Below are 23770 nucleotides of genomic sequence, written 5' to 3'. Positions count from 1 at the left end.
CTTTGCCCTTGCCTTACTCCTGATTCCCTTTCTTTCTTTTTTATGTATTTATTTATTTATGTATTTTTTTAGACGGAGTGTCACTCTGTCACCCAGGCTGGAGTACAGTGGCACGATCTCAGCTCACTGCAAGCTCTGCCTCCTGGGTTCATGCCATTCTCCTGCCTCAGCCTCCCGAGTACCTGGGACTACAGGCGCCCGCCACCATGAGCAGCTAATTTTTTTGCATTTTTTTAGTTGAGATGGGGTTTTACCATGTTAGCTAGGATGGTCTCGATCTCCTGACCTTGTGATCTGCCCGCCTCAGCCTCCCAAAGTGCTGGGATTACAGGTGTGAGCCACCACACCTGGCCCTGATTCCCTTTCTTTTTGTTAATGCCCTCATTGACTGAAATAAAGATGACCACCCCTTTCTTCCATGGAAATAAGCAACCCTTTGGAGCCTTTGTGGGAACCTGCACTTTGTGCTTTTCCAGAAGCAGAGGAGCAAGTTGCTACAGTGGCCCAAGCCTTGGAAACCCTGCCAGATGGCCTCACATTTGAGAATCTGCTAGGTGCAGTGAGAGTGTCCCCAGGGCCTCTTACTAAGAACTCCTTACTAAGCTGCCATTGCCTTGTGCCCAGGGCCACTGAGATATGCTTAGGCTCCAGTGAAAAAAAATGTTTAGGCTTCCCAACAAGGCAGCTTGTCTAAAAATCTTTACATGGGGTGTAAATTCAGGAGTTGAGTCTCTTTCCAGATTGTGAGCCCCGATGTTTGTCCCAGCCCTTCCCTCTTTTTTAATGTTACCCTCCCTTCCATTCCCTCTCCACCCAGCCCCGACCCCAGCTGCCTTTTCTCATAAGTGACCTTTGAAACTCGGGCTGCGCAGAGATTTGCTGAATCAGCAGGACCAACTGTTGTTTCCTTTGCTTGGTTTTGGGCCAGCAGGAAAATGTGCCAGGATGCCTTTGTGAGGCCCTATGGCATTCACTGCATTGGTCTGGGGAGAGATTGGGAGTGAGGAAAGAGGGAGCTGGAGGCTGGTAAGGAGGAGTGAGACAATCAGGGTTTCCCAGAGACCAGGGGATGACTTGGTTCTCTTAAATGCATTATTTTTGGATGAAAAGAAAGGAAGAGCAGTGACCTAGGCCTTCAGGAAGGCAAAGGGCAGCAAATCTTTGCAAGTGGTCACACTATGCCAGCTTCTAGGTATGAATAAAAAGACCCACCCTCCCTTCTCCCAGTGAGCCTTCATCCTGGCCCCATTTCTTAGACTAGAAACTCTCTCCCTGCTGGGGATAGGGGAAGAACAAGAGGATAGGCAGATTGATGAGCATGAGCCATATGATGCCACCTCAGCAACCAGGCCTTCTGGGCACAAGGTAGACAAAGTCCCTGTGTTTTGAGACTGTCCTCACCTAGTGATAGGGTTTGGCCTCATGGGTAGGGACTTAGGATGAGCAGAGGGCTGTATCATCAGAGGCTGGAATGAAATGGACATGCAAAACAGGTATCTCCACAGATTGAATTTTCTGCTTTCTGTTCCCTTTCCAGCTATCCTTGCCTCTTACAATTCTGACATAAACCTTTGACTTCAATGAAGAAAACCTGCTCTTTGGCCGTTAACATAATTTGTATACTCACCCTTTTTACCTTGTGCTGTTCTGATAGAGGATTGCTTTAGGCAGCTGCAATATGCTTACACTTGTTTAGGCATTTCTAGATATGTGTCTCTTTTATTTTGAGCAAGGACCATTTGCTTCTTTCCAATCTTTCCACAGCACTGAGTGCAGGGTTTTGAATAGACTGGACACTTGATACATATAGTTGACTGACAGACCTTCACACTTTCTTTCTTAATAGTTTCCAGGATGGGCCAGTCATGAGCTATCACCTTCAAGCATGCAACTCTGACTCAATAGGAGCAGAGATCCCAGTTCCCATCAGCATCTTAGACAAATCAGGCTAAAAAGCACATCCAGAACTCTTCTAGCTATCCCCAGCCTCCGGCCAGTATGAGAACAGGGAGCTCAAAAGATACTCAAGATTGATGTTGTGTTTAAAGGATAAGGGTAGAGAGGAAAGAGATTTCCCTGTGTACCTTATGTGGAAGAAGGATAGAAGGAAGAGAAGATGGGAGAGATAAAGTGTTTGGGGGAGAGGTAGAAGGGGAGAAGAGAAGGAGGGAAAAAGGGTAGTGAGGCAGAGGAGGGATGTGAAAGGAAGAAACAATGTAACAGAGAGAAGACAGGAGCTGTGGAGCCCTACAGACTTCATAGTCATATTGAGGTTGGGATTTGGAGTAGGAGATGAATTTGAATTGGGATGCAAGAATTTATCCTCCAGCAATCATCTGCCTGTGGCCTTGGAGACATGGACAAGCCCTGTCATCCATGGACACTAAACGCATGACTGGTGGTTGGGCAAATGTGCTTAGAAGCCACTGAAGCCAGCAGCTTCAGATAAGTTCATGTGCTTCCATGGCAAGAGGATTTGTCAGGTCAAGTTGAGGTTCTGGCACCAGCCAGGAAAGGGATAGTAATAAATTCTGTAGATGCCTGAGCCTTGACTGAAAAAATAAAGAGGAGGAAGCTATGTTTGCTGCTTTCATTAAGAGGCAAAAGCAGTGGGGGTCAGAGCTTAGCAAGAATCAAGAAGCATGCAGAGAAATAATTTTAACCCTTCAAATGTTTTTCTTCCATAATATCTCTGCATTCACTCACCCACATATTGCTGCTTTCTTGGACTGACCTCCAAGACCACCACTTTTGTGTCTCCCTCAGCTGAAGGAGGGAGAGAGGCCAGATTATGTATTAATACAGATAAGACGGCAATTAAATGATTCATTATTTTCCAGTCCCAGTTCTCTAGGGCTTCTGCCTCTCCTGGAATTGGGTAGGAAGAGGAGTTCTGGGCATAAAAGTCAAACTGTGTGAGGACATAATGCATCTACCAGAGTGCCTGGCCTCTGGAAACCCTCACCCACTCTTCAGCCACCTCAGTGGGGCGAGTTCTTGCTGAAATGAGGCCAGAGGAAGAATGAGGGAGGATTCACAGGAAACCCATGATCGGAAGACCCACTGTGCCATCTCTTCCTCCCGCTTCAGCACTCCCAGTAGAGAACCAGTTCTGCAGGGAGCTCCCCAGGAGCAATACCAGGGAGGGGGCTGCTGGCTCTGCTCTCCTCCTCCTCACCTCTCCCTCTCCATGGAGATCTCTCTCTGCCTGCTGGCTCCATCTTGTCCTGCATCATAGACAACTATGGGCAGAGGAGAACAAACATACAAAACGGGCCACGGGCAGAGAGCAGGGTAGGACGAAACATGTCATTAGCAATGGTGATTCCGTCCTGAGCTCTGTGGGGAAATTGGTGTTGAAGTTGGGCCACTGTGGGGAAAGAAATGAGTGGTCCAGAAGATATTCAACCAGCCAAGATTACCATGTTTTCACATCTAAGGAAAGAGAGCTGCAGGGATGAGGGGAGGCGGGCACATCTATGGTCTCTATGTTTCTGGGTGTGCAGGCTTGGGGAGCAGGAGAAAAAGCTGGAGAATCTGGAGAAAGTAAGGCATTACTGTTAAGTGCCTGGGGCAACTTTCTAAGTGAAAGATTCCAATAACTTCCACTCTGCTCCACCATGCTAATTATTTCTTATTTTTGTTCTGCTCCTTTGGGAAGCAAAAGCAGGACAGGTGAGAAGGAAAGGTGAGGATGTTATAACTCCTCTCCAGAATTGACATGTGGGGCTGGGCAGGAGCCCAGATGATTCCTAAATCCCAGGATTCTTAGCAGGACCAACTGAGTGAAAGGGTTTGGGTTCCGTAGGCCACTCTGAAGGCCATGTCTGTGTCTTTGTCTAAGAAAAATAATGTTTCCTCAACTCTTCTTGGCCACACAGTGCCCTGAAGAGATGCAAAGAAAGTGGAGTTGCAGTGGGAGAGAAAGGAGACACCAAAAGTCATGAGGAGAGAAATCATAATGACCAGGTAGCTGTGGCTGCCCTCAGGGAAGGGGACTGGAAAAATTCATCCCCTCATGTGGGGAAAAAGACCACTTAGTATCTTGGAACAATGTTGCCTTTTGCTGAGCCTTGGGCATTGAGGGAAAACTGACTTTCTGCTTTTTATACCAGATAAGGAAAAAATAAAAATAAAAATGTGAAACTGAGGGAAGTACAAAGGGGTTTTGAGGGAGTTGGGGTAGAAAACTGTATCTTCTTGGGACTTGAATCAAATGTTTTTTTTTTTTTGAGATGGAGTCTTGCTCTGTCGCCCAGGCTGGAGTGCAGTGGTGCAATCTCGGCTCACTGCAAGCTCCGCCTCCCGGGTTCACGCCATTCTCCTGCCTCAGCCTCCCGAGTAGCTGGGACTACAGGCGCACGCCACTGCGCCCGGCTAATTTTTTGTATTTTTAGTAGAGATGGGGTTTCACCGTGGTCTCGATCTCCTGACCTCGTGATCCGCCCACCTCGGCCTCCCAAAGTGCTGGGATTACAGGCGTGAGCCACCGCGCCCGGCCGAATCAAATGTTTTAAGTCTGCCAAGCCAGATCATGTTAGACCTTCACCTCTTAGATCCTGTGGTTTTGATCAATGTGCTCTGTGAGCTACCCTGCCCTAACCCAACTTCTCTAAGTCTACCACAGATGGTAAAAGAAAATGAGTTTTGAAGGAATACAGCAAATATTCACAAGTATCTCCCAGACTTAATGCACCTGGATGAAGATGAGATTCTCAGCTCTACTTCCCCCTCCCCATTCCCTTATGCATCACCATTGTCAAGTTCAGGTGCTGACCAGGGACAATTTCCCTTGAACTGTTCTTTATTTAGTTCTCCATCACTTGCCTAATCAGAGAAAAGAAGCGGACATGGCCACAGCCTTTCCAGTACAGAGGAGAGAACATCCCAGACACTTTCATATCTTCTTCCCATATTCCTAGTTCATGGACCTCCTGAGTGAAGAAAGAGCTTGAAGTTCTGGGAACTGAGAGGTTAACATTTTTCTCAGGACCCAAGGCAAGATTTCAGTGATCACCAGATAACCGGGAAAATAAGGTTTGCGGTTGCTGGCCTTAACAGGGAGATTTAAACAGGCATGACATCTGAATACCAGCTCCATCTGCCAACTGTCCCCCATGTCATTGCTCCCTTTCAACAACGGCCAAACACCCTGTATGAAAAACCCTCCTTGAGTTGGAGGAAAAAGCTGTAACCAGACTGAGTCCTCAAGCCATGCCTGAGTCCTCCATTGGTTTGATGGGATGTTCCCTTGCACCTCTTCGGCTCTGCGGGAATTCAGAGGAAGGGTGTCCATCCAATCAGGTCAGAGAAGAGAAAGCTTCCCTAAATGAGCCACTCCTAGCTGTGGCTCCCACTTCACCAGCTAAAGAGCCACATTTTCTCTTCCTCTGCCTCCAGCTCCCTTGGTTTCCCACATCACTCCTGCTTTTCAGGTTTGTCCCCAGCCTCCTGGATTCCCCTCTACCCCAGTCCTACTCTTCCTGGGCCCCAGCCTTTTTAAAGCTCTTCACATGCCTCTTTCCAAGCCTTCAGCTTTTCTCACATCTCAGTCTCCATGCAAATACTTTTACTACCCAAACTTCCTTCCAAATTTTTTCTCACTTAAAAAGATTCCTTCAATGGTTCTCTTTTCTACAGTTTAATCTTCACTCGAACTTCAACCCAGCCTAACCCCGTTTAAATGCTGTCAGTTCCCAGTATCACCAATCGCTTAACACCCACTTCCTTCCTCCTTTGCTCCTACTAATGGTCTGGTTACTCCTTTTTGCTCCAACATTCCCCAAAACCTTCTCAAGCAGGGATATCGTTCCCTCATTTACCCAAAATCTCCTTTGCATACTTCTGGCGCCTTCAGGCCACATCACTCCGGTCCTTTAGACTCCTACGCACCCGACGTCCCCGTCTCTCCCTCACACCCACTTGCTTCCCTTGCTCCCACCACAACAGTGCCCATCTCCTCTCCCCGCTCACTCAGGTCTCCTGCTCAGGACGCCCTTGCCGAGGGCGGAGGGGGATTTGTGCTGAAGGAGGGCTCCGGCAGCAGCGCAGCAACTCGGGGGACGCTCCTTCTCCTTGTCAGTCACGGCCCCTTGTGTCCCCAGATGCTTGTGGGGCGACTGGGGTGTGTGAGCCCTGCTGCCAGGGCCCCGCTGGGACTGCTCCAGGAGCTGTCCGTGGTGCTGAAGCGGCGGCTGATCGGGCGCGGGATGTGGCGCGGCTGCTGAGCGCTGTCCCTGTGGTCCTGGAGAGGTTCCTAGGCCCTGGCGGCGGCAGGAGCGGTGGCCGGAGCGGCCGGCAGCGGGGCCGATGACGGGGGGGACGAGCCCGGGCGGAGGCTGGGCTTGTAGCAGCTGCTGGTGCTCCCACAGGCTGCGGTTCTCAGCGCTCAGCTCGTCCAGCCGCCGCTCCAGCTCGTCGATACGCTCTCGCTGGGTGTGGATGAGGCTCTGCTGGTTCTGCACGATGGCCGTGAGCTCCTTGAGGTAGAGCACGGCGCGCACCGGATTCTCCAGCAGGCTCTCCATGCCGCCCGCCGCCGCCTGCGCCCTGCCTGCGCCTGGGCTGGCGGCGGGGAGCGCGAGGGCGCGGGAGCCCAGCAGCCCAGTGGTCGGCTCGCCTCCCTCTCCCACCGGCCCAGCCTCCCTCCCCCCGCCGGCGCCGCGTCACTGCCACCCCGACCTTCACACACGCATCGCGGGGCGGGGCGGCTGCGCAAGGCCCCACCCCCACCCCCACCCCCACCCCCTACCTCCAGACCTCGCCAGCTCCTGGCCTCCCCACCTCCCTGCCTCTTGGCGTCATCGAAGGCTCTGCTGCCTGCAGGGAAGAGAGGAGAGGGAGGAGGCCAGCGAGAGGGAGCCTCTGTCGGGGCGTGGGAGGAAAGCAAGATAACGCAGGCGACCCGAGAAGGACGGCGAATCTGACTGGCCAGACTGGGAAGTAGGCGAAGGGGAAGCAGCGATACTGGGAAGGTGCGGTGGGACCTGTAGGAGAAAAGAAACAGAAAAGAAAGGAAGAGAAGGGGAGAGGCTAGCAGAGAGGGAGCAGAAAAAGGGAAGGTGGGGCCAAGAAAGAGAAATGTGCTGGAGGAGAGGAAGGCGTGGGGCCCTGAAGGGACGCGAATTCTTTTTTCCCAGGTCCAGGCCTTCCAGAGGCTGGGGTTCATCTAGAGACCTGCTGAGGAGGGGCCACACTCGCCTCTTTTGCTCGCAGCAATCTATTCTGCCAGGGGATTCCCTGGAACACAAGAATCCTGGGGCTCTAAGGGACCCTGAAGAGCGTCTGGTTCTGCTCCTTCCTTCATCCGTGACGAAACTTGGGATGGGAAGGCTGTTCATGCTGGGTTTCCTCTGGGAGTGAGACCTCAAGACAACTGTGGCAGTTCCTGATAGAAACACTAAATAAACGAGGTCCTCTGTGGCAAGGGCTAACGCTTCCAGAAGCTTCTGAATAGATCATTCTATTTGACAAACAGTTATAAAATGCACACTATTACCAAACACTGGGCTAGGTGGTGGTAAGAGAAGCATGACTAGAATGGAATCTTAGGCTTTTTGAAGCTTATAAATAAGTGGGTGAAATTGGTCATGATTAACTTTGACGTATGATAGTGGTGGTGAGTAATCAGGCAGAGGTTTGCCCAGAGTGCTATAGGAGCCAGCAGCTTGGAGATCCAGGGAGGCTTCTTACAGGAAGTGACCCTTGATGTGGGAAGGGTTTTCCATAAAGGGAAGACAGCATGAGCAAAAGCTCAGAGACATTAATCAGCATCGATTGAATCATTCATTCATGTCTACAATAATCACCACTCCCTAGGTGCAGAGTAATGTACCAGAATCTATGCAAGCCACATCTAGCATAGATAATAAGTTATCATTTCTATAATCAAGTTGATTCCAATCTCATAGAGTAGATATGCCATGCACATGAATAAGTAAAACACAACTCAAGATTTCTGTAAGAGCTCTTCAAGCCAAGTGCCATAGAGTTCAGGGGAGGGAGAGGATTCATTTGACTGTGTTGATCTGATAAGTTCTGACAGAGGTGTTATTCAAGTTGGGCCATGAAGAATGGGAAATATTTCAACAGGTAGACAGAACAGGGGGCCAGATATGAGAAAGACACATCAGGCAGCAGGGAAAAAACTAATGAATGGAAATAGAGCACTTGGTTTAAATTAATTTGGCAGGGAAATGACCCTTTCTTTTTCTTTTCCTTTACTTTTTTTTTTTAAAGTCTTGTCTGTCACCGAGGCTGGGGTGCAGTGGCAGGATCATAGCTTACTCCATCCTTGACCTCCTGGGATCAAGGAATCCTCTAGCCTCAGCTTCCTGAGTAGGTGGGACTACAGATGCATACCACCATGCCGCGTGAAGGAAATGAGTTGTTCTTTCCTCTTTTATAGGAATGGGATGGGAAGGAGGAAGGGCTATGAGTACGCTTCACATGTTTGTTGTTGTGCTGTTCCGTTCTTCACACACATGTCCATCAGGCTCCCTGTCAACCTTCCATTCCCCCAGGGTAGGCATATTTATGGGTACCGTGTGCCCAGTGAGCTGGCCCACCCCCCCCACCACGTGGTGCCAGACTTGAATGACCTTATGAGAAGGAACTTGTGCTCTGCACATATATTGGTTTATCTGCGTTCGTGATGTGTTTTTATTTTGCTTTTCTCCCATTTATCTTCCTAGCAAACTTTCTTTGGTAAAGAATGAATAAAGGAAGCTTATCCACAGCTGAGCTCACGGTTAGGGGAAACAGCACACAGGAGGATGCTTTGGTAGTGACCAGCATTCCAGCTAAAGAATGGAGGTTGGGGGATGAAACAAGGGCACACAAAAACTCAAACTCTTTTTTTCTGAATTTTCTTTGTTTGCCTAGTTGATTTGCTGTCCAAGAATTGGGTGCTTGGGCAGCAAATTAGAGACGAATACGATAAGTGAAACAGCCTGCAGCATAATTATCCATGGGGATTGTTGAAAATGCAGATTTCTGAGCCCTATATTGTAGCAGGACAAGCCGCAGACAAAATTCCTCAGACACCGAGTTAAAGAAGGAAGGCGTTTATTTGGCCGGGAGCATCGGCAAGACTCCTGTCTCAAGAGCCGAGCTCCCCGAGTGAGCAATTCCTGTCCCTTTTAAGGATTCACAACTCTAAGGGGGTCTGCGTGAGAGGGTCGTGATCGATTAAGCAAGCAGGGGGTAGGTGACTGGGGGCTGCATGCACCGGTAATTAGATCGGAACAAAACAGGATAGGGATTTTCACAGTGCTTTTCTATACAATGTCTGTAATCTACAGACAACATAACCGATTAGGTCAGGGGTCGATCTTTAACTACCAGGCCCAGGGTGTGGCGCCGGGCTGTCTGCTTGTGGATTTCATTTCTGCCTTTTAGTTTTTAGTTTTTCTTTCTTTGGAGGCAGAAAATGGGCATAAGGCAATATGAGGGGTGGTCTCCTCCCTTAATACCAGTCCTGCTGTATTGGAATCACTAGGAATGGGGACCAGGAATTTTTATTTTAAAAACTTTTTTCATTAAAAAAGTCAACTTTGTTGACTTATAATTTATATCCAATGATATGCTCCCATTTTATGTGCACAGTTCAATGAATTTTGACAAATGTTCATGCCCTATTTTAGTCAGTTCCTCTCATCCTCAGCTCCAGTTAACCACTGAATTGCTGTCTGCCAGTATATGTTAGTTTTGTCTGTTGTGGAATTTCACATAAAAATCATACAGTATACACTACTTCGTGTCTTTCTTTTTAAATTTTTTATTATTTTAAAAATTACTATGATGATTTTTATTTTAATAGTTTCTGGGGAACATGTGGTGTTTGGTTACATAGATAAGTTCTTTTGTGGTGATTTCTGAGATTTTGGAGCACCCATCACCTGAGCAGTGTACACCGTACCTAATGTGTAGTCTTTTATCTCTTACCCCACTCCCACCCTTCTCCCAAGTCCCCAGAGTCCATTGCATCATCCTTAAGCCTTTGAGTCCTCATAGCTTAGTTCCCACTTATACATGAGAACATATGATATTTGGTTTTCCATTCCTGAGTTACTTCACTTGGAATAATGATCTCCAACTCCATCCAGGTTGCTGCCAATGCCATTATTTCATTCCTTTTTAAATCCACTCATTGATTGATGGGCATTTGGGCTGGTTCCATATTTTTGCAATTGTGAATTGTGCTGCTATAAACATATGTGTGCAAGTGTCTTTTTTTCACATAATGATTTCTTTTCCTCTGGATAAATACCCAGTAGTGGGATTGCTGGATCAAATGGTAGATCTACGTTTAGTTCTTTAAGGAATCTCCATACTGTTTTCCATAGCGGTCATACTAGTTTACATTCCCACCAGCAGTGTAAAAGTGTTTCTTTTTCACCAAATTCAAGCCAATATCTATTATTTTTTGATTTTTAAATTATGGCCATTCTTGCAGGAGTTAGGTGGTATCACATTGTGTGGTGTTTTTTGTTGTTGTTGTTTGTTTTGTTTGTTTGTTTTTGAGATGAAGTCTTGTTGTGTCGCCCAGGCTGGAGTGCAGTGGCTCGACCTCAGCTCACTGCAACCTCCACCTCCTGGGTTCAAGTGATTCGTCTGCCTCAGCCTTTGGAGTTCAAGTGATTCTCCTGCCTCAGCCTCCCAAGTACCAAGTAGCTGGGACTACAGGAGTGTACAACCATGCCCGGCAATTTTTGTGTTTTTAGTAGAGATGTGGGTTTCACCATGTTGGTCTCGAACTCCTGACCTCAGGTGATCCACCTGCCTCAGCCTCCCAAAGTGCTGGGATTACAGGTGTGAGCCACGAAGCCTGGCCAGCACTGTGGTTTTGATTTGCATTTCCCTTATCACTAGTGATGTTGAGCATTTTTTTCATATGTTTGTTGGCCATTTGTATATATTCTTTTGAGAATTGTTATTTATGTCCTTAGCCCACTTTTTGATGGGATTATTTGTTTTTTTCTTGCTGATTTGTTTGAGTTCCTTGTAGATTCTGGATATTAGACCTGTGTTGGATGCATAGTTTGTGAAAATTTCCCCCACTCTGTGGGTTGTCTGTTTACTCTGCTGATTATTTCTTTTGCTGTGCAGAAGCTTTCTAGTTTAATTAAGTCCTTCTATTTATCTTTGTTGCATTTGCTTTTAGGTTGTTGGTCATGAACTCTTTGCCTAAGCCAATGTCTAGAAGAGTTTTTCCAATGTTATCTTTTAGAATTTTTATGATTTCAGGTCTTAGATTTAAGTATTTGATTCATCTTGAATTGATTTTTGTATAAGGTGAGAGATGAGGATGCAGATTTATTCTTCTACATGTGGCTAGCCAATTATCCCAGCACCACTTGTTGAATAGTGTGTCCTTTCCCTACTTTATGTTCTCATTTGCTTTGTCAAAGATCAGTTGGGTGTAAGTATTTGGCTTTATTTCTGGGATTGCTAGTCTCTTCCACTGGTCTATGTGCCTATTTTTATACCAGTACCATGCTGTTTTGGTGACGATAGCCTAGTAGTATAGTTTGAAGTCAGGTAATGGGATGCCTCCAGATTTGATCTTTTTCTTTAGTCTTGGTTTGGCTATGTGGGCTCTTTTGTTCCATATGAATTTAAGGTTTTTTTTTTCTAGTTCTGTGAAGAATGATAATGGTATTTTGATGAGAATTGCATTGAATTTATAGATTGCTTTTGGCAGTATGGTCATTTTCACAATATTGATTCTATTCATTCATGAGCATGGGGTATGTTTCCATTTGTTTGTGTCATCTATGATTTCTTTCAGCAATGTTTTGTAGTTTTCCTTGCAGAGATCTTTCACCTCCTTGGTTAGGTATATTCCTAAGTATTTTATTTTATTCTTTGCAGTTATTGTAAAAGGGGTTGAGTTATTGCTTTGTTTCTCAGCTTGGTTGCTATTGGAGTATAGCAGTGTTACTGATTTGTGTACATTGATTTTGTATCCTGAAACTTTACTGAATTCATTTATCACATCTCGGAGCTTTTTGGGTGAGTGCTTAGGGTGTTCTAGGTATACAATCATATCATCAGCAAATAGCAACAGTTTGACTTCCTCATTACCAATTTGGATGTCCTTTATTTCTTTCTCTTGTCTGATTGCTCTGGCTAGGACTTCCAGTACTATGTTGAATAGAAGTGGTGAAAGTGGGCATCCTTACATTGTTCCAGTGCTCAGGGGGAATGCTTTCAGCTTTTTCCCCTTCAGTATAATGTTGGCTGTGGGTTTGTCACAGATGGCTTTTATTACCTTAAGGTATGTTTTTTTCTATGTAGATTTTGTTGAGGGTTTTAATCATAAAGGGATGCTGGATTTTGTCAAATGCTTTTTCTGTGTCTATTGAGATGACCATGTGATTTTTTTAACAAAAATTCTGTTTATGTGGTGTATCACATTTATTGACTTGTGGATGTTAAACCATCCCTGTATCCCTGGTGTGAAACCCACTTGATCATGGGGGATTATCTTTTTGCTATGCTGTTGGATTTGGTTAGGTAGTATTTTGTTGAGGATTTTTATATCTATATTCATCAGGGACATTGGTCTGTAGTTTTCTTTTTTTGTTATGTCCTTCCCTAGTTTTGATATTAGGGTGATACTGGCTTTATGGAATTATTTAAGGAGGATTCCCTCTTTCTCTGTCTTTTGGAATAATTTCAGTAGAATTGTTGAGAATTCTTCTTTGAATGTCTGATAGAATTCAGTTGTGAATCCTTCTGGTCCTGGGCTTTTTTTTTTTGTTTGGCAATTTTTAAATTACCATTTCAATCTCACTGCTTGTTATTGGTCTGTTCAGAGTTTCTATTTCTTCCTGGTTTAATCTAGGAAGGTTGCTTATTTCAGGAATTTATCTGTCTCCTCTAGATTTTCTAGTTTATCTTGTAAAGGTGTTCATAGTAGCATTGAATGATTCTTTGTATTTCTATTTTATCGGTTGTAGTATCTCCTGTTTCATTTCTAATTGAGCTTATTAGGACTTTCTCCTTCTTTTCTTGGTTAACCTCACTAATGATCTATCAATTTTGTTTATCTTTTCAAAGAGCCAGCTTTTCGTTTTCCTTAGCTTTTTTTTTTTTGTTTCAATTTCATTTAGTTCTCCTCAGATCATTGTTATTTCTTTTCTTCTGCTAGGGTTTGGTTTGGTTTGTTCTTGTTGCTGTAGTTCCTTGAGGTGTGACCTTAGATTGTGTATTTGTGCTGTTTCAGACTTTTTTAAGGTAGGACTGTAATGCTATGAAATTTCCTCTTTTTTTTTTTTTAATTTTTACTTTTTGGAGATGGAATTTCGCTCTTGTTGTCCAGGCTGGAGTGCAATGGCAAGATCTTGGCTCACCGCAACCTCCTTCTCCCAGGTTCAAGCAATTCTTCTGCCTTAGCCTCCCAAGTAGCTGGGACTACAGGCATGCACCACCACACCCAGCTAATTTTGTATTTTTAGTAGAGACGGGGTTTCTCCATGTTAGTCAGGCTAGTCTCGAACTCCCAACCTGAGGTGATCTGCCCGCCTTGGCTGAAGTTTTCTCTTAGCACTGTTTTTGCTGTATCCCAGAGGTTTTGATAGGTTGTGTCACTATTATCATTTAGTTTAAGGAATTTTTAAATTTCCATCTTGATTTCATTGTTGACTCAAACTTTGTTCAGGAACAGATTATTTAATTTCCATGCATTTGCATGGTTTTGAGAGTTCCTTTGGAGTTCATTTCCAATTTTATTTCACTGTGGTCTGAAAGAGTATTTGATATAATTTTGATTTTCTTAAATTTATTGTGACTTGTTTTGTGGCCTATGTATGATCTGTCTTGGAGAATGTTCCATGTGCTGATGGATGTTTTTATGGTATAGTTTAAGTCCACTGTTTCTTTGTTGGCTTTCTGTCTTGATGACTTCTCTAGTGCTGTCAGTGGAGTATTGAAGTCCCCCACTATCATTGTGTTGCTTCTATCTCATTTTTTTGGGCTAGTAGTAATTGTTTTATAAATTTTGAAGCTCCAGTGTTAGGTGCATATATATTTAGGATTGTAATATTTTCCTGTTGGACTAGTCCTTTTATCATTATATAATGCCCTTCATTGTCTTTTTTAACTGTTGTTACATTAAAATCTCTTTTGTCTGATATAAGAATAGCTACTCCTGATCACTTTTGGTGTCCATTTGCATGGAATATCTTTTTCCACCCCTTTACCTTAAGTTTATCTGAGTCCTTATGTGTTAGGTGAGTCTCTTGAAGACAGCAGATACTTGGTTGGTGAATTATTATTCTGTATCTTTTAAGAGGAGCATTTAAGCCATTTACATTCAATGTTAGTATTGAGATTTGAGGTACTATTCTGCTCATTGTGCTGGTTGTTGCCTGAATACCTTGTTTTTTCATTGTGTTATTGTATGGTCCCCATGAGATTTATGCTTTAAGGAGGTTCTATTTTTGTGTATTTCAAGGTTTTGTTTCAAGATTTATAACTACTTTTAGCAGTTCTTGTAGTGCTGGCTTGGTGGTAGTGAATTCTCTCAGTATTTGTCTGAAAAAGACTTTATCTTTCCTTCATTTATGATGCTTAGTTTCACTGGATAAAAATTCTTGCTGGATAATTATTTTGTTTAAGGAGGCTAAAGATAGGATCTCCGGCCCTCCTAGCTTGCAGAGTTTCTGCTGGGAAGTCTGCTGTTAATTCGACAGGCTTTCCTTTATTGGTTACCTGATACTTTTGCCTCACATCTCTTAAGATCCCTTTTTTCTTTTCAACTTTAGATAACCTGATGACTATGTGGCTAAGTGATGATCTTTTGGTGATGAACTTCCCCGGTGTTCTTCAAGCTTCTTGTATTTAGACGTCTAGATCTCTAGCAAGGCCAGGGAAGTTTTCTTCAATTATTCCCTCAAATAAGTTTTCCAAACTTTCAGATTTCTCTTCTTCTTCAGGAATACCAATTACTCTTATGTTTGGTCATTTAACATAATATCAAACTTCCTGGAGGCTTTGTTCATTTTTAAAATGCTCTTTTCTTTGTCTTTGTCAGGTTGGATTAATTCAAAAGCCTTGTCTTTGAGCTCTGAAGTTCTTTCTTCTACCTGTTTGATTCTATTGTTGAAACTTTCCAGTGTGTTTTGCATTTCTCTAAGTGCGTCATTAGTTTCCAGAAGTTGTGATTGCTTTTTAATTATGAGATCTATTTATTTGGAGATTTTTTTCATCCACATCCTGTATTATTTTTTAAGTTTCTTTAAGTTGATTTTCACCTTTCTCTGACACCTCCTTGAGTAGCTTAATAATTGACCTTCTGAATTCTCTTTCTGACAATTCAGAGATTTCTTCTTGGTTTGGATCCATGTTTGCTGGTGAGCTAGTGTGACCTTTTGGGGTGTTATAGAACCTTGTTTTATTATACTACCAGAATTGTTTTTCTGGTTCTTTCTCATTTGGGTAGACTATGTCAGAGGAAAGATTTGGGGTGCAAGGGCTGCTGTTCAGATTTGTCCCACTGGTGATCCTTTGATGTGGTGCTCTCCCCTTTCCTCTAGAGATGCGGCTTTCTGAAAGCTGGACTGCAGTGATTGTTATTGCTTTTCTCGGTCTAGCAACCCAGCGGGGCTACCAGGCTCTGGGCTGTTACTGGGGAGTGTCTGCAAAGAGTCCTGTGATGTGATTCATCTTCAGGTCTCTCAGCTGTGGATACCAGCACCCGCTCAGCTGGAGGTAGCAGGGGAGTGAAGTGGACTCTGTCAGAGTCCTTGGTTGTAGTTTTGTTTAGTGTGCTGTTTTTCTCAAATGCTGGTTATACTAGCAATGAAGTTGCTACATGGACAGACTCAGGGCCTCTGGGGAGCCAAGATGTTACAGGCAGTGGAATTGGCTGTTGTTTTCTCCTTTTTTGGAGCAGTGCTGTTCTGTTATGAGTTGCTGTAATGGCTTGAGTTGGTTGGCCTCCCACTAGGAGGTGGTGCTTTCAAGAGAGCATTAGCGGTGGTAGTACAGGGGTGGATACAAGCTTGCTCTAAGGTCACCTGGGTAAGTATTTGGGTTTCTCAGGTGATGGGCAGGGCCATAGAGCTCCCTTGAGTTAGTCTTTTGTCTTCAGCTACCAGGGCTGGTAAAGAAACACCATTAGGTTGGGGCAGTGTTAGGCATGTCTGAGCTCAGACTCTCCTAGGGCTGGGCTTGCTGCGGCCACTGTGGGGGATGGGGGGGCAGTGTTAGGCATGTCTGAGCTCAGACTCTCCTAGGGCTGGGCTTGCTGCGGCCACTGTGGGGGATGGGGGGTTGTTCTCAGGTCAGTGGAGTTATGCTCCAAGAGGGATTATGGCTGCCTCTGATGCTTCATACAAGTCCCAGGGAAGTGGGGGAAAGCCAGCAGCAACAGGCCTCACCCAACTCCCGTGTAGCCAGCAAGGCCAGTGCTCCTGCCGTGCTCTCCCGACAGAGTTGAATTTATATCCAGGCCTCAGGTGTGCAAGGCTGAGATATTGCCCCAGGCTTCAAGCCTCCATGCTGAGAAAGCAAGCAGGGCTTTCAGGTCTCACCCCTCCCTGCTTGCCTTGGCTTCTGTGCTCATATCTGCACTTCCCGTTTTTGCCCTACCCCACAATGCTGTCCAGGAAAATTCATGCTCAGTCGAAATTATTATAAAGTTCTGCTGGAAGTCTCCTCCTTGTGACCCTTCCCCAGTTCCACTCTCTGCCCTCCCTGAGGACCCCTGTGAAAGAAAGTCAGAAATGGCTTCCCTGGGCTTCCCTGGGGGCTGGGAGTACTTACAGAGCTCTTCTCACCGCTGCTTCTACTTTTATATTTCACTCGGCTCTCTAAATTTATTTCACCGCTACGTAAGGTTAAATCCTTCTCCTGTGATCTGGATTTTCAGTTTCCCCAGTAAGGATGTGTATTTGGAGGCAGACCTTCCCCCTCTCACACTTTAGGCACTCACAGTTTTTTGGCTGTCTCATGAAGTTTGCAGTGGCAAGCTGCTTCTTTCAAAGGGTCTGTGAATTCCTTTGGGTTTCCTGGTATGTTTTGCGGTAGTTCTTGGAGCAAAAGTTCATAATGTGAGTCTTCACACACTGTTCTGTCTCCATCTGAGTGGGAGCTGCAAGTTAGACCTGCCTCCTATTTGCCATTTTTTTCTGAGTCCCCTTTTTTAGTTTTTTGAGACAGGGTCTCACTCCATCACCCAGACTGGAGTGAAGTGGTATGATCACAGCTCACTGCAGCCTCAACCTCACAGGCTCAGGTGATCATCTCACCTCAGCCTCCCTAGTAGCTGGGACTACAGGTGCATGTCACTCCATCCAGCTAATTTTTGTATTTTTTGTAGAGACAAAGTTTTCCCATGTTGTGCATGCTTGTCTAAAACTCCTGGGATCAAGCAATCTGCCTGCCTCAGCCTCCCAAAGTGCTGGAATTACAGGTGTGAGTCACCATGCCGGGCCATGTTTTTCTTTTTTGCTCAGCATAATACTTTTGAGGTTCATCCATTCTGTTATAGGTATCATTCATTTGTTCCTTTTATTTTAGAGTTGTACTCACAGTAGATGTACCATAATTCATGTCATCAACTGTTGATGGACATTTTGGTTGTTTCCGGATTCTGGTTATTTTGAATAAAGCTACTGTGATTATTAATGGACAAGTTTTTGTGGGGACATATATTTTAATATGTTTCATGTGTTTTATTAAGAGTAAAAACATAGAATTGAAATTGCTAGATCATATAAAAGTATGTATTGGCTGGGCGCAGTGGCTTATACCTGTAATCCCAGCACTTTGGGAGGCCAAGGTGGGTGGATCATGAGGTCAGGAGATCAAGACCATCCTGGCTAACACGGTGAAACCCCGTCTCTACTAAAAATACAAAAAAATTCGCCAGTTGTGGTGATGGGCACCTGTAGTCCCAGCTACTTGGGAGGCTGGGGCAGGAGAATGGCGTGAACCCGGGAGGTGGAGCTTGCAGTGAGCCGAGATCGCGCCACTATACTCCAGCCTGGGTGACAGAGTGAGGCTCCATCTTAAAAAAGAAAAAAAAAAAGAAGTATGTATTTAATGGAATAAGAAACTGCTAAATGGTTTTCCAAAGTGATGGTACTTATTTTTATGTTCGCAAGCAATGTATGAGAGATTCAGGTGTTTCACATCGTTGTGAACACTTGGTATTTTCATCCCATTTTTATTTAATCCATTTGAGTGGGTGAGTAATTGTATCCCAACGTGGTTTTAGTAAGTGTTTTCCTCTTGGCTAATGCTGTTGAGCATCTTCTTATGGGTTTATTGGCCATTTGTGTATCTTCTTTGCCCACAGTTTCTATTGAATTGTTTGTCTTCTTATTTTTGAGTTATAAGACTTCTTTATATATTCTGGAAAGCAGTCTTTGTCAGATGTATGTATTGCAAATATTTTCTCCTAGTCAGTGGCTTGCCTTTTCATTTTCTTAATTTTATCTGTTGAAAAGCAAAGGTTTTTATTTTGATGGAAAACTTACCAATTTTTCTTCTATGATTCATGTTCTTTGTGTCCTATCAAAAACCCTTTGCCTATCCCAAGGTCATAAACATGTTCTCCTATGTTCCTTCTGGAGATTTTATAGTTTTTGCTTTTATGTTTAGGCCTATGATCTATTTCACATGGATTTGTGTGTTCAGTATGATGAGTTAAGGTTCATTTCTTCCTTAAGTGTTTGACAGAATGAAGCCATGTCTGCCTGGAAGTTTCTTTGTGGGAAGATTTTAAACTACAAATTCAGGTTCTTTAATAGATATAGGGCTATTCAGATATTCTATTTCTTTGTCTATCCATTTTAGTATTTGTGTCTCTGTAGGCAGAATGACCTCCCAAGGATGCCCATGTCTTAATCCCCTGAGCCAGTAAATGTGTTACTGTACATGACAAAAGGGACTTTATAAAGATGTGCTTAAAATAAAGATCCAGAGACGGGAAGTTAATCCTGGATTATGCGGCTGGACCCAGTGTAATCACAAGTCTTCGTAAGAGGGAGACAGAAGCATCAAAGTCAGAAAGAAGATGTGATCAGAGAAGCAGAGGTCGGAGTGATGCGGTTGCTGCTGGGAGCCAGAAGCCAAGGAATGTTGGCAGCCTGAGGACGCTGGGGAAGGCAGGAAAGATTCTCCCTTAGAGCCTGCAGAAGGGACCCAGTGCTGCCAATACCTCGATTTCAGCAGAAGAAGCCCAGTATAGGACTTCTGACTTCTGGAACTGCAAGACACTAAATCTGTGTAGTTTTGAGTCTCTGTGTTTGAGGTCATTTATTACAGCTGCAATTAGAAACCAGCACAGTGTCTTTCAAGAAATGTATCCATTTCGTCTGCATTTTCAAACTTGTTGGCATGAAGCTGTTTCTAATACTTTCCTATTAACATTTTAATGTCTGTAGGCTGTGCCATGATGTCCCCTATTTCGTTCTTGAGATTGGCAATTTGTTTATTTTTAGAAAATCAGTCAGGCTAGAAATTTATCCAATTTTATGATATTTTCAAAGAACCAGTTTTTGGTGTTATTTTTCTCTATTGTGTGTCCATTTTCTATTTCATTGATTTCTACTCTTACCTTTGCTGTTTCCCTTTTTCTACCTACTTTTGTTTCCATTTGCTCTTCTTTTGCTAACTCCTTCAGGTGGAAGCTTAGATGATTGATTTTAGACTTTTTTTCTTTTTTCACTTCACTTAAAGCTGTGAACATCCTGCCAACCATTGCTTTACCTGCAGCTCACAAATTTTATTTTCATTTTCATTCAGTGCAAAATATTTTGTAGCATCCCTTGTTATTTAAAAATGTGTTGTTTATCTCCAAGTATTTCTATGATTGATTTCTAACTTAATTCCTTTGTGGTCAGAGAACATACTCCAAATGATGATGTCAGTCTTTTAAAATTGATTGAATCTTTTCTTTTTTTTTTAGACGGAGTCTCGCTGTTGCCCAGGCTGGAGTGCAGTGGCGTGATCTCGGCTCACTGCAAGCTCCGCCTCCCGGGGGTCATGCCATTCTCCTGCCTCAGCCTCCCGAGTAGCTGGGACTATAGGTGCCCGCCACCACGTCCTGCTAATTTTTTGTATTTTTAGTAGAGATGGAGTTTCACCGTGTTAGCCAGGATGGTCTCGATCTCCTGACCTCATGATCCGCCTGCCTTGGCCTCCCTGGTGACAAATTTTGTCATTTTTTTTGTCTGAAAAAGTATTTATTTCTCCTTAATTGTTGAAGTTTCTTTTTCATGGGTATTGAATTCTAGGTTGACTTTTATTAGAAACAGAAGACACAGGCACACACCACATTGTCTTTTTTTTTTTTTTTTTTTTTTTGTAGATTTGGGGTTTCACCATGTTACCCAGACTGGTCTTGAACTCCTGGACTCAAACGATCCACCTACCTCAGCCTCCCAGGCTTTCTTTCTCTCCAATGTGTTTGCCTGTTTTATTTACTGCTGTATCCCCGGGTCATAGGAGGTGCTCACTAAGTACTAGCAGAGAAAATGAGTGAGCAGTGGGGATTCATGGATGGAGGATGGTTATGCTGATTAGCAGGAAGAGACTGGGAGGCTGGAGGACATTTTCTGGCTGGCGGACCTCCAGAGTCAGAACTCCAACACGCTCTTCCTTGACACATCCTTTACGATAGAATATGTAGTCTTGCAGGAGGGGAATGGACTGTGAGTCTATTCCTATGTTCTATAAAACACCGATGACTATGGATATACATCTGGTTGCTTTAAGTGTGTGCAGTGACCTGCACAATGTCACACCTAGTAACTGGTCGGTAGTAACAGAAGTGCCTCTCCTTTCCTCCTCTTTATACATGAGGATGGCTGGATACAGAGCAGTTAAACTTGACCAAGGTCACTCTCGTCATTTCATTCCAGACCTAGGAGACAGAAAGGAGTTCTCCTGATGCTAGTCCCCAGCTGGAGAAAGTGGCTTGGTGCAAAAACATCCCCAGGGGCAGCCAGCCTTCTAGGGAATGGAAAGAGAGGCAAGAGCAGTGGGTTCAAAGCCAGCTCCATTGGGAAGTGCAGACAGCCTCAGGACAGACCTTCACCCTGGGGAGGAGCCACCATGGTCACCTGGCTGAATGTGGGTTGAATTTGGATCAGACAGGATGATGAGGGAGCTGCCACTTGCCGGATGCCAGATGCCCCTGGCTGACACACAGAAGGGCAGATGTGGTCCCGGCTCCCAAGGGAGCAGGGTTCTCTGGGCGTTGGCCAGGCAAAGAAGAGCCGGAGAACCAGAGTGGCCCCGCCAGGCCTTCCTCTGTCCAGCTCTCCTGTGCACTCCTCCTCTCCCTTCCTTCCCTCTTCTGCCTGACTTCCTCTTCTGGCACTGTCCTTCCTTGTTTCTGTTTCCCCTCTCTCCCTCTTGTCTTTACCTCCTTGGGTTTATTTTATTTTATTTTAAGCTCTAGGATACGTGTGCAGAATGTGCAGGCTTGTTACATAGGTAAATGTGTGCCAAGGTGGTTTGCTGCACCTATCAACCCGTCACCTAGGAATTAAGCCCCACATGCATTAGCTATTTGTCCTGATGCTCTCCCTCCCCTCACCCCCACAACACACCCTGGTGTGTGTTGTTCCCCTCCCTGTATCCATGTGCTTTCATTGTTTAGCTCCCACTTATGAGTGAGAACATGCAGTGTTTGGTTTTCTGTTCCTGTGTTATTTTGCTGAGGATGATGGTTTCCAGTTCTATCCATGTCTCTGCAAAGGACATGATCTCATTCCTTTTTACGGTTGCATAGTATTCCGTGCTGTGTATGTACCACATTTTCTTTATCCAGTCTATCACTGATGGTCATTTGGATTGGTTCCATGTCTTTGCTATTGTGAATAGTGCTGCAATAAACATACGTGTGTATGTGTCTTTATAAAAGAATGATTTCTATTCCTTTGGATATATACCCAGTAATGGGATTCCTGGGTCAAATGGTATTTCTGGTTCTGGACCCTTGAGGAATTGCCACGCTGTCTTCCACCATGGTTGAACTACTTTACGTTCCCACCAACAGTGTAAAAACATTCCTGTTTCTCCACAGCCTCCCCAACATCTGCGTTTCTTGACTTTTTAATAATCGCCATTCTGACTGGCATAAATGGTATCTCACTGAGGTTTTGATTTGCATGTCTCTAATGATCAGTGATGTTGAGCTTTTTCTCACGTTTGTTGGCCGCATAAATGTCTTCTTTTGAGAAGTGTCTGTTCATGTCTTTGCCCACTTTTTGATGGGGATGGGTTTTTTTCTTGTAAATTTATTTAAGTTCCTTGTAAATTCTGGATATTAGACCTTTGTCAGATGAATAGATTGCAAAAATTTTCTCCCATTCTGTAGGTTACCTGTGCACTCTGAAGATAGTTTCTTTCACTGTGCAGAAGCTCTTTAGTGTAATTATGTCCCATTTGTCAATTTTAGCTTTTGTTGAAATTGCTTTTGGCAATTTCATCATAAAATCTTTGCCCATGCCTATGTTCTGAATGGTATTGCCTAGATTTTCTTCTAGGATTTTTATAGTTTGGGGTTTTACATTTAAGTATTTGATCTATCTGAGTTAACTTTTGTATAAGGTATAAGGAAGTCCCTCTTGTAGCCGTATGGGGAGCGATTAGGAGTGGGATGGGACGGGATGCAGAGTAAGCCATCTTGAGGCAGTTGTAACAGTCATAGGGAGAGATCAGATCACAAGATCTGGAGCTGGTCCACAAGCTCAGGGCTGGGAAATGTAGTTGTTCCCAGTTAATACTTCTGGAGTTGGAAAGTATAAAGAGCTATGTCAGTGTCAAGATCCCTGGTAGTTTGGGGCAGGGTACAATTACTCCTCTGGAGTAGATCTCATCGTGGCCCTCTGGGTGTCTGGAGGGCCCAGACAGAATCCCTTACTGTGGCCTGGCGTCTTGCTGGTATTCCCATTGAGGACTGGTGGGGAGAGCCATCATCACCATGGCAGTCCCCACACCTTGCAACCTAAGTACCTGTGTGATTGGTGATGGGTGAGGAACAGAACATCATTTACATATATAAAGAACAGCACGCTGTTTTCTTCCTTGAAGAGGAGCTGGCCCTCCTCCCTGCTTGGCCATCATGCTCAGCCACGGGCCTGGGCTTGGTTGATGGGAGGGAACAAAAAGAATATGGGCCACCTGATCACATGGCTCTGGTTTTGAGCCCCAGCTGTGCTACTTAGTAGCTGTGTGATCTTGGGAAGCCACTTCACTTCTCTGAGCTTCATTTTTCTCCCATGCAAGATGGAGATAGCAATTCTCTTGTAACTCAACTCTATCTTTATCACTTAGTGAATCTTACCTAAATCCACATCTTCAATTTTTTTAATTTTTAATTAAGGTAAGATTTACATGCAGTAAAATTTATACATTTTAGAGTGTAGTTCTGTGAGTTTTGACAAATGCATGCAGTTGTGTAACCACATCACAATTGAGATACAGAGCAGCTCCATCACTCCCCAAAATTCACAACCCTCCCCACACCTCCTTGCAGTCAGCTACTCCCATCTCTGCCCCAGGCAACCTCAGATCTGATTTCATCACTAAGGATTAGTTTTGCCTATTCTAGAGTGTCGTATAAATTGCATCATACATATGTACTTTTTTACATCTGACTTCTTTCACTCATCATGTTGTTACATGGACCTGTAGTTTGTTTCTGTTGAAGAGCAATATTCCATTGTATAGAAGGACCACCATTTGTCATCTATTCACAATCCATGCACATTGGGTTGTTTCCGTTTGAGGGTTATAATGGCTA

General features: G+C 44.3%; 1 protein-coding gene across 1 annotated transcript in view; it reads right to left on the bottom strand.

Annotated features, from left to right (window-relative positions):
• Nucleotides 1-6745, bottom strand: part of LOC129534322 (IQ motif and SEC7 domain-containing protein 3-like) — a 153491-nt gene extending 146746 nt beyond the window's left edge. The window contains exon 1 of the mRNA XM_055391036.2: nt 5974-6745. Within this exon, the coding sequence (XP_055247011.1) occupies nt 5974-6527 (554 nt within the window). The 5' untranslated portion in view covers nt 6528-6745. The remainder of the gene's footprint in view (nt 1-5973) is intronic.
• Between the last annotated feature and the right edge of the window lie 17025 nt (nt 6746-23770).

Source organism: Gorilla gorilla, chromosome 5 (assembly GCF_029281585.2).
Source record: "Gorilla gorilla gorilla isolate KB3781 chromosome 5, NHGRI_mGorGor1-v2.1_pri, whole genome shotgun sequence".
NCBI classification, from domain to species: domain Eukaryota; kingdom Metazoa; phylum Chordata; class Mammalia; order Primates; family Hominidae; genus Gorilla; species Gorilla gorilla.
This window is presented reverse-complemented; position numbering and strand designations above follow the sequence as displayed.